General features: G+C 43.2%; 1 protein-coding gene across 1 annotated transcript; it reads left to right on the plus strand.

The window, feature by feature from the left end:
* Nucleotides 1-7386: 7386 nt before the first annotated feature.
* LOC119349933 (disease resistance protein Pik-2-like) lies at nt 7387-11149 on the plus strand. Its single transcript, XM_037618022.1, has 2 exons — nt 7387-8250; nt 9382-11149. Exons 1-2 carry the CDS (start codon nt 7418-7420, stop codon nt 11147-11149), a joined length of 2601 nt encoding a protein of 866 aa, XP_037473919.1. The 5' UTR covers nt 7387-7417.
* Nucleotides 11150-11261: the final 112 nt, after the last annotated feature.

An 11261-nucleotide genomic window follows, 5' to 3' on the forward strand; every position in this document is an offset into this window, starting at 1 on the left:
TGAAAATAGTTTGTTGGATCTGATCATAGTGATACACATATTCATAATATTGATGCCAAAAGATGCAAAGTTAATAATGATAGTGCAACTTATTTGTGGCACTGCCGTTTGGGTCATATCGGTGTAAAGCGCATGTAGAAACTCCATAAAGATGGATTTTCGGAATCACTTGGTTATGAATCATTTGATGCTTGAGAACCGTGCCTTTCGGCGAGATGACTAAAACTCTGTTCTTCGGAACAATGGAACGAGCAACAAACTTGTTGGAAATAATACATACTGATGTATGCAGACCAATGAGTATTAAGGCTCGTGGCAGGTATCGTTATTTTCTGACCTTCACAGATGATTTGAGCAGATATGGGTATATCTACTTGATGAAACATAAGTCTGAAATAGTTGAAAGGTTCAAAGAATTTCAGAGTGAAGTGGAAAATCATCGTAACAAGAAAATAAAGTTTCTGCGATTTGATCACGGAGACGAATATTTGAGTTACGAGTTTGGCCTTCATATAAAACAATGTGGAATAGTTTCACAGCTCACGCCACCTGGAACACCACAACGTTATGGTGTGTCCGAACATCGTAAACGCACTTTATTGGATATGGTGCGATCTATGATGTCTCTTACTGATTTACCACTATTGTTTTGGGGTTATGCATTAGAGACAGCTGCATTCACGTTAAAAGGGCACCATCTAAATCCGTTGAGACGACACCATATGAACTGTGTTTTAGCAAGAAACCAAAGTTGTCGTTTCTTAAAGTTTGGGGCTGCGATGCTTATGTGAAAAAAAGTTTCATCCTGATAAGCTCAAACCCAAATCGGAGAAGTGCGTCTTCATAGAATACCCAAAGAAAAATGTTGGGTACACCTTCTATCACTGATCCGAAGGCAAGATATTCGTTGCTAAAAATGGATCCTTTCTAGAGAAGGAGTTTCTCTCGAAAGAAGTGACTGGGAGGAAAGTAGAACTTGATGAGGTAACTGTACCTTCTCCCGAATTGGAAAATAGTTCATCACTGAAATCAGTTCTAGTGATTCCTACACCATTTAGTGAGGAAGCTAATGATATTGATCATGAAACTTCAGATCAAGTTACTACAGAACCTCGTAGGTCTTCCAAAAGTACAGTCCGCACCAGAGTGGTACGGTAATCATGTTTTGGAAGTCATGTTACTAGACCATGATGAACCTACGAACTATGAGGAAGCGATGATGAGCCCAGATTCCGCGAAATGGCTTGAGGCCATAAAATCTGAGATATGATCCATGTATGAGAACAAAGTATGGACTTTGGTGGACTTGCCCGATGATCGGCAATCCATAGAAAATAAATGGATCTTCAAGAGGAAGACGGACGTTGATAGTAGTGTTACTATCTACAAAGCTCGACTTGTCGCAAAAAGGTTTTTGACAAGTTCAAGGTGTTGACTACAATGAGATTTTCTCAACTGTAGTGATGCTTAAGTCTGTCCGAATCATGTTAGCAATTGCCACATTTTATGAAATCCGGCAAATGGATGTCAAAACTGCATTCCTTAATGGTTTTCTTAAAGAAGAGTTGTATATGATTCAACCAGAAAGGTTTTGTCAATCCTAAAAGTGCTAACAAAATGTGCAAGCTCCAGCGATCCATCTATGGACTGGTGCAAGCATCTCAGAGTTGGAATATACGCTTTGATAAGTTGATCAAAGCATATAGTTTTGTACAAACTTATGGTGAAGCCTGTATTTACAACAAAGTGAGTGGGAGCACTACAACATTTCTGATAAGTATATGTGAATGACATATTGTTGATCGGAAATAATGTAGAATTATTCTGCAAAGCATAAAGGAGTGTCTGAAAGGAGTTCTTTAAAAGAAAGACCTCAGTAAAGCTACTTACATATTGAGCATCAAGATCTATTGAGATAGATCAAGACGCTTGATAAGATTTTTCAATGAGTACATACCTTGACAAGATTTTGAAATATTTCAAAATAGAATAGTCAAAGAAAGAGTTCTTGCCTGTGTTGCAAAGGTATGAAATTGAGTAAGACTCAAATCCCGACCACAGCAGAAAATAGAAAGAGAATGAAAGTCATTCCCTATGCATCAGTCATAGGTTCTATAAAAGTATGCTATGCTGTGAACCAGACATATTGTATACCTTGCTATGAGTTTGGCAAGGTCATACAATTTTGATCTAATAGTAGATCACTGGACAGCGGTCAAGAATATACTTAGTAAGGACTAAGGAGATGTTTCTCGATTATGGAGGTGATAAAAGAGTTTGTTGTAAAAGTTACATCAGTGCAAACTTTTACACTGATCCAGATGACTCTAAGTCTCAATCTGGATACATATTAAAAGTGGGAGCAATTAGCTAGAGTAGCTCCGTGCAGAGCATTGTGGACATAGAATATTTGCAAAATACATACGGCTCTGAATGTGACAGACCCGTTGACTAAACTTCTCTCACGAGCAAAACATGATCACACCTTAGTACTCTTTGGTTGTTAATCACATAAGCGATGTGAACTAGATTATTGACTCTAGTAAACCCTTTGGGTGTTGGTCACATGACGATGTGAAATATGGGTGTTAATCATATACAGATATGAATATTGGTGTTGAATCACATGGCGATGTGAACTAGATTATTGACTCTAGTGCAAGTGGGAGACTGAAGGAAATATGCCCTAGAGGCAATAATAAAGTTATTATTTATTTCCTCATATCATGATAAATGTTTATCATTCATGCTAGAATTGTATTAACCGGAAACATAATACATGTGTGAATACATAGACAAACATAGTGTCACTAGTATGCCTCTACTTGACTAGCTCATTTATCAAAGATGGTTATGTTTCCTAGCCATGGACAAAAGAGTTGTCATTTGATTAACGGGATCACATCATTAGGAGAATGATGTGATTGACTTGACCCATTCCGTTAGCTTAGCACTTGATCGTTTAGTATGTTGCTATTGCTTTCTTCATGACTTATACATGTTCCTGTAACTATGAGATTATGCAACTCCCGTTTACCGGAGGAACACTTTGGGTACTACCAAACGTCACAACATAACTGGGTGATTATAAAGGAGTACTACAGGTGTCTCCGAAGGTACATCTTGAGTTGGCGTATTTCGAGATTAGGTTTTGTCACTCCGATTGTCGGAGAGGTATCTCTGGGCCCTCTTGGTAATGCACATCACTAGGTATTGGATACCGACGATCGAATCTCGGGCAAGTAACATACCGATGACAAAGGGAACAATGTATGTTGTTATGCGGTTTGACCGATAAAGATCTTCGTAGAATATGTAGGAGCCAATATGGGCATCCAGGTCCCGCTATTGGTTATTGACCAAGAATAGTTCTAGGTCATGTCTACATAGTTCTCGAACCCGTAGGGTCCGCACGCTTAAGGTTTCGATGACAGTTATATTATGAGTTTATAAGTTTTGATGTACCGAAGGAGTTCGGAGTCCCGGATGAGATCGGGGACATGACGAGGAGTCTCGAAATGGTCGAGATGTAAAGATCGATATATTGGACGACTATATTCGGAGTTCGGAAAGGTTCCGAGTGATTCGTGTATTTTTCGGAGTACCGGAGAGTTACGGGAATTCGCCGGGGAGTATATGGGCCTTATTGAGCCATACGGGATTAGAGGAGAGAGGCCGAAAGGAAGGAGGCGCGCAGCCCCCCTCTGGTCCGAATTGGACAAGGGGTGCGGCCCCCTTTTCCTTCCTCCTCTCCCCCTCTTTCCCCCTTCTCCTAATCCAACAAGGAAGGAGGGAGTCCTACTCCCGGTGGGAGTAGGACTCCCCATGGCGCGCCCCCTCCTAGGCCGGCCGCCCCCTTCCCCTTGCTCCTTTATATACGGGGGCAGGAGGGCACCCGATGACACACAAGTTGATCTACGGATCGTTCCTTAGCCGTGTGCGGTGCCCCCCTCCACCATATTCCACCTCGGTCATATCGTCGCGGAGTTTAGGCGAAGCCCTGCGACGGTAGAACATCATCATCGTCACCACGTCGTCATGCTGACGGAACTCATCTCCGGAGCTTTGCTGGATCAGAGGCCGGAGATCGTCATCGAGTTGAACGTGTGCTGAACTCGGAGGCTCCGTACGTTCGGTGCTTGGATCGGTCGGATCGTGAAGACGTATGACTACATCAACCGCGTTGTGCTAACGCTTCCGCTTACGGTCTACGAGGGTACGTGGACGAACACTCTCCCCTCTCGTTGCTATACCATCACCATGATCTTGCGTGTGCGTAGGAATTTTTTTGAAATTACTACGTTCCCCAACACCCATTGCCAAGGGTGCCGCAGGGCCATCAACCCATGTCCGAATAGCTGACATGGGCGAAGCATCCGGTTGAGGTGGTGGAGGCGGTGCAGAGCTGGCAAGCGAGGGAGGGTTCTGGGGTGGCATGAGCTCCGTTGCCGCTGGCGGGTCCCCCGACAAAGGCCGCGATGCCAAGCATGGATGTGTACTGGCAGGAACGGTCGTGGAGGAGGTGATTTGCATCGGAACCACTCCTCCCAAGGAAGATGATGCCGCCGTGTTAGCTGACGACGAAGATGCTTTCGGCCTCTTGCTCTTGTCATCAGCCCTTGAAGTGTCCTCTCGATCATGATCCTTGCCCCCTTCCGTATCATCGCCATGCTCCCAAACGCGAGGCACAAAATCAGCGTCCACACGGAAATCATCATCTTCCAGAGTGTACCGGAATTCATAGCCCTTCTTCTGAACAACCACATCCAACGAGAGGGAGTTGACAGGGCTCATCTTAAAAGCATGAAGATTAAGCACGCCAACCTGAATCCTCACAATACCACGGCGGCGCAAGCAAAGGAGGTCGACGTCAAGAGTGGCGCCAATAACTGAGCCAACTGCCCAGAGACCCAAGAAATGCCGGAGAGCGTGAGGAACTCCGTGTACATGCACCCAAACTGGAATAAGCTCAAAACGATTCGGAATCTCCTCGGAATGACAAGCCTTGAACTCCGAAGTGACATTATGCGATTTGATGAAGACCGTGAAACCAGTAACTCTGAGGAGCACCTCGTCACTGGGAAAAGACATGATAAAAGCATTCTGGCCATGAGGGATAGCCTTCCACGTCCACTGTTGCTGATATTGAGCGATCTTAGCAACCTCCGCCTCCACAATGCTCGAAGAGATAGAGCCTCCGAGATCGAAACAAGAGCCGTTGGGGAGGATTGTGGTGCGAGGTCTGCCCTGCAAACATTGTCAGGCATCTGAAAGAAGGCCATGCTCTCAGTCCCATAGCCACAAAGCATCGCCGCCGGCTTCGGCATCTTGAGAGCTGGACACCGCCGAGTAGTCATCGGATGGTTCACCTTGTTACAGATGAAACAATACTGCTGTGTTTCACAATCTGAAACCACATGTCCGGCCGACTGACATTTGGTACACCATAACTTGGTCATTACCGTGTTCACCCCGGGAGCAGGTGCCGCCTGAGCCACATCACGTTGTTGTTGAGCCGGTGCCATAAGAGGAGCAGCAGTCACAAGAGGCCCCGAGACAAAAGCTGGAGCACCTTGTACGCCATGATAAGGCAAGGTGGGTGGAGCAGCGATGATCGGGGCGTTTCCCGCACGGTTCTTAGGCCGATTTCCTTTTCCTCCCTTCGGTTTCCTAGGACGGATATTCCCTGTCTGAACTCCGGCCGCAGAGTTTGCCAGACCAGCGTTAAAGGCCATTGGCTGGACAGCAGTGGGGTGACCATGGCTCTGTTGCAAGAAAGGGCCGGCTGGTTGATATGAGTACACCGGCGCCATTTGCTGCGGCATTTGATACATCTGTTGATTAAATGGAGAGAAAAAAGATTTTGACAGGTGAGCTCATATCAAGGACTTGCCAAAAAAAGATGTTGATACTGTAGACAAAATCGCTGTGAAGGGATTTTGCAATGATCTTAAGTAATAGATTCTGCAAGGGTACATTTGCTGCAGATTTAGAATTTGACATCTCTCGGCATTCTTGTCTTTCATTCCACACCTATTTCCAACACGTACACCTAAATTACATTACACATAGCCGAGCTAAGCACAGCAAACCCATAGCCATACCAAATTTTGACTTCAGAGTTGGCACGACGATCCGCACCCTCCACCGGCGCCGCCACTGTCTTTGCCGAGGGAGCCCCTCCGCCAGCCACCTGCTCCTTCCTGAGACCTTCACTACCCTGGCGCTGAGATCTTCTGTTCGGGCCTTTGCACTTGAGCTGTTCAATAAAATGCCAAGCACGATGATAGATGTCCTAATACCATGTCACTTGTCACTAGTGTTGGCTGCCCAGGCCCATGTCCAAAACTATGGCTGTTGTCTCTGCTACTGCAAAAAATAAAAAAAAATAGTCACCAGAGTAACTCACCACACAGATGCACCAAATTGGTAAATAAATCATGTCTGATGTAAGGTTTTTTCCATTCAAACGTATGTACAACATATAAGACCACTGAAGTATTCTTCTCCCTCCAGCGTTTTCCTCTTCCATCCCTGGATGCTACCTTTCTAATTTCTCTCATACATGTACATATTATGACACTAAGTATGTATTTGTACTGTGCTAATCCTGGATCCTGATCGTAAAACGAGGCTTAGCCACGTGCCTATGAATGTCGACATCTCCTTGAATGCCACAAGCTTCTCTCTCTAGTTTATTACCATAGTAAGCAGGATTAACGTCTCTCATTTGGCTCCTAAACTATGCTTAGAGTGGGTGGTGCTTTTCGGTAAAGGGCGCCAAGTGGGTGGTACTTGGTATCAGTGAAAACAATAGACCTGACGCAGCATGTGATACATAATTAATTAACTGGTGATCAGTTGTCCTTGTGTCGACATCATTGAGTGATTCCAGACATGGATGGGCTAGCTCATTGAGTAACCCCACACAGTGAGGATCGTGCCAAGATCAAACATAGGGAAAACAAGAGAGCTAACACTGACTTCCACTCCTGTATTGGTAGCTTCATTTAGACTCTTTCTTTGCGCCTTTTCTTTTCTTTTCCTCATGCACACAGATATAAATATCCACAGTGGTCAAAAGCTGGCATTATGTTGATTTGACACTTGTGTTTAGTCGAAATATGTAATGAATTAGGTTCAGATTTGTTCGATCTAGTTGATTCAAACTTGTGCAAAAATATTGTGGCTAAAAGTTACACTTCTCCATGTTGAAAACTGTGATTTGGGGGTTGAAATCTTCAAAATCTGGATTGCAACCTTCCCATTTTGGAATTTACAATTTTCTTTTTTTTAACAGAGAAAAGGAATTGGAGGAAGAAGCTGCCGGAGCCAGAGGTAGCAATCACATTGCATCACCAGGTTGATTATCAACCAAAACATCATAGAGCTCTTTGGATCCGGCAAGGCGAGTAACATGGAGGTCGTGACTGGGGCTATGAGCACCCTCCTGCCCATCCTCGGCAACCTTCTCAAGGAGGAGTACAACCTGCAGAAGAACACCAGGGGTGAGATCAAGTTCCTCAAAGCAGAGCTCGAGAGCATGGAGGCTGCCCTCATCAAGGTTTCAGAGGCACCGTTGGACCAACCACCTGACAAACAGGTCAAGCTGTGGGCAAGGGATGTCAGGGATCTGTCCTATGAGATTGAAGAGAGCGTTGACAAATTCTTGGCATGCCTTGAATGTCAGCAGCAAAAGAGGCCACACAGCTTTATGGGTTTCATTCATAGAAGCATCAACATACTGACAAAGGGCAAGGTCCGACACAATATAGGCATGGATATCAAAGACATCAAGAGGCGCATCAAGGAGGTCAGTGAGAGGCATGATCGGTACAAGGTTGATAGCGTTGTGCCCAAGTCCACTAGTACAAGTACTGATACACTTCGCCAGTTAGCCTTGTTCAAAAAGGCGACAGAGCTTATTGGCACCGAAGAGAAGAGCCTTGACATAGTCAAGATGCTAACGGAGGGAGACAAGGTTTTCAAGAAACAGCCCAAGATGATCTCTATTGTTGGCTTTGGAGGCTTAGGGAAGACAATTCTTGCTAACGTGGTATATGAGAAGCTTCGTGGGGAATTTGATTGTGGAGCTGTTGTTTCTGTTTCTCTTAATCCTGACATGAAGAAGCTTTTCAAGAGTTTGCTCCGTCAACTTGACAAGGGCAACTACAAGAACATCATGGACCAGTCAGCGTGGAGCGAAACACAACTCATAAGTGAGATAAGAGATTTCCTTCGAGACAAGAGGTACGTACATTGGTGCCCCTGCCATTGATATTTTATCTAAGAGTTCATGTTATTAGCTCCAGAGTTCATGTAGGGAAGTTTTCCTACAGTTTGATCTATCATTACATTTATTTTCATTGTTTTCCTGTTATTTAGATTCGATGAGAGTGTTAAGAGAATACTCCTGTCCAAAAACAACATTTGTTATACCATTACCTAGAATATATATATCTAACAAGAATGAATAGATCGTGAAAAGTAGTCTATTTAGTTCTTAAATTATTCTAGGAAGAAAAAAGGTCAAATAAGCTTTGAGGTTATATAAAGAAATATGCTCATTTTGCGTTTAAAACTATGAAGTAAAATAATTAATTAACTCTGAAGCTAAAATTTCTAATATTGAAATTCTGTAGTAAAATAATTAATTAATTGCTATATCGTGTACTTGCCTATATGTTCGTATCTTTCTTTATTCTTCATAATGTTACTATCTTCTGGATCTTCTTTTGGTTACAATCTTTTCTCTACAATAATTAGATGTAGTTTGAATATTGGGAACACTATTAACGCCAGCTCGTAAAACTAAGGATGTATTGACACGGCTAACCACACACCTCCAATGCTATTCTAATATAAAATAGACTACACCTTCCTTGTATTAGGAACATCCACGACGGGCAATTGAATATCATAATACTATCACAAGAATATATCTAAACTAGTGCTTGGATATCATGAGGTGGCATCGAGACGTCCAGGGGAGGTGCCGGCATGGTGCTTGATGGCTCCTCTAGCCCCTTATCTGTTATCTTTTTTAAGTTTCAAATTATCTCAACTGTCCTTATTGGTCAAGCATAATGGGTCTCTAATTTGCAGAAACATATAATCCAAATTGTTCACTTCGAGGAGATGAATAGAACTACCAAGTCTGGTCATTAAAAAAATATTAGATTTTAAATTAGGTTTCGATTTGCTGATTCCTACTCAAGAACCATGTTTAATCCCTTAATCCTGCAAATTAGGATCAGGTTATTTATGGGATGTCACAACCATACTCTATGAGTCATGCCCTATTATTCATTAGTATTTCACTTAGGTACAAGCAAATACCCTAGCTTTACTAATATATGGCCTTTTGATATTCGCTCACAGGTACTTCATTCTCATTGATGACATATGGGATAAATCTGTGTGGAATAATATTAGATGTTCTCTGATTGAGAATGAATGTGGTAGTAGAGTAATTGCAACAACTCGCATTCTAGATGTTGCCAAAGAAGTTGGTGGTGTTTATCAGCTTAAGCCTCTTTCTACTAGTGACTCAAGAAAGTTATTCTACCAAAGAATATTTGGAACCGAGGACAAGTGCCCTCATATTCAGTTGGCTGAAGTAAGTGAGAACATTTTGCAGAAATGTGGTGGAATACCATTGGCTATAATTACACTGGCTAGTATGTTGGCTGGTAAAAAGGAACATGAAAATGCATATACGTATTGGTCCAAGGTGCACCAATCTATGGGTTCTGGGCTAGGAAATAATCCTGACCTAATGGACTTGCGGAGGATACTATATGTCAGTTACTATGTCTTACCTCCAAATCTGAAGGCTTGTTTACTGTATCTCAGTTTGTATCCAGAGGATTATGATATTAAAACCAAACAGTTGATATGGAAATGGATAGGTGAAGGATTCATTCATGAAGAGCAGGGGAAGAGCTTGTATGAAGTAGGAGAGGATTACATTGCTGAGCTCATTAACAAAAGTTTGGTCCAACCAATGGATATCAATATTGCTAATAAGGCAAGCTCTATCCGTGTACATGACATGGTGCTTGACCTTATCACTTCCTTGTCAAATGAGGAGAACTTTCTCGCATCATGGGGTGGTCAGCAGACCAGGTCACTACCATGTAAGATCCGTCGACTGTCTCTCCAAACCAGTAATGAAGAGGATGTCCAGCCAATGCCAACCATGGGCAGCTTGTCCCATGTGAGGTCACTTACTGTGTTCAGTAAAGACTTCAGTTTGCTGTCGGAACTTTCAAGTTTTCTTGTCCTGCGTGCATTGGATTTAAGTGGTTGTACTGAAGTGCGTGATCATAATTTGAAGGATATTTGCAATTTATTTCATCTGAGGTATTTGAGTCTACAAGGGGGATGTATCACTGAGATCCCGAAGGAGATCAGCAATCTACAGCTTTTGCAAGTGCTAGACATAAGGTCCACCGAAATTGAGAAATTTCCATCAACCGTTGTTGAGCTAAGACAACTGGTGTTCGTTGACATGGGTAATGGGATGGTCTCTGCATCGCTTCTAAAATTGATGTCCACCTTGCCCTCCCTCTCTTCCCTTGCAATTGGATTAACAGGATTGAGAGAGGAAGACCTCCAAATACTTGGGAGCATGTCGTCTCTGCGTGATCTCTCTCTACTTGTAGTGCATTGGGGAAAAGTCACGGGTAAAAGGCTAGTCATTGGCAATGGTTGTCCCTTCCAGTCTCTGACAAGGTTCAATATAAAGAGTATAGACGGCACTGGCTTCATGTTCGCAGAAGGAACCTTGCAGAAGCTCCAAATCCTGGAGTTAGATTTTTATGTTGAGAAAGCAAAAGACCAATTAGGTGATTTTCAGTTTGGGCTGGAGAACCTCTCTTCGCTTGAGCATGTCAATGTGGTTGCTCGTGGTGGTGGTAGTGAGGGTGAGCTCATCAATGCACTTGAGAAAGAACTTGATATTAATCCCAACAAGCCCACACTGACGGTGAAGAAGGTAACTCCATGCTCATTCACCTTTGTTCACAGTAACTTAATTATAGTTACTTGTCTGCTCTTTACAGTTTACTACTTGTATATTGATTCCTACCCCATTCTGGTATTTGGCGCTTCAAGTACTAGTTCAGTCCGCAGCTTCATAAGCTAGTGGATTTAAAATGCATGCGGCCGCAAAGCCAGCGCAACAGCAGCTTGCTTCCTGGAACCGACAGGAGACTGGTCAACTGGAATGCCACGACAGCAAAACCACCATATAAATG

This window comes from Triticum dicoccoides, chromosome 1B (assembly GCF_002162155.2).
Source record: "Triticum dicoccoides isolate Atlit2015 ecotype Zavitan chromosome 1B, WEW_v2.0, whole genome shotgun sequence".
Taxonomy (NCBI): Eukaryota; Viridiplantae; Streptophyta; class Magnoliopsida; order Poales; family Poaceae; genus Triticum; species Triticum dicoccoides.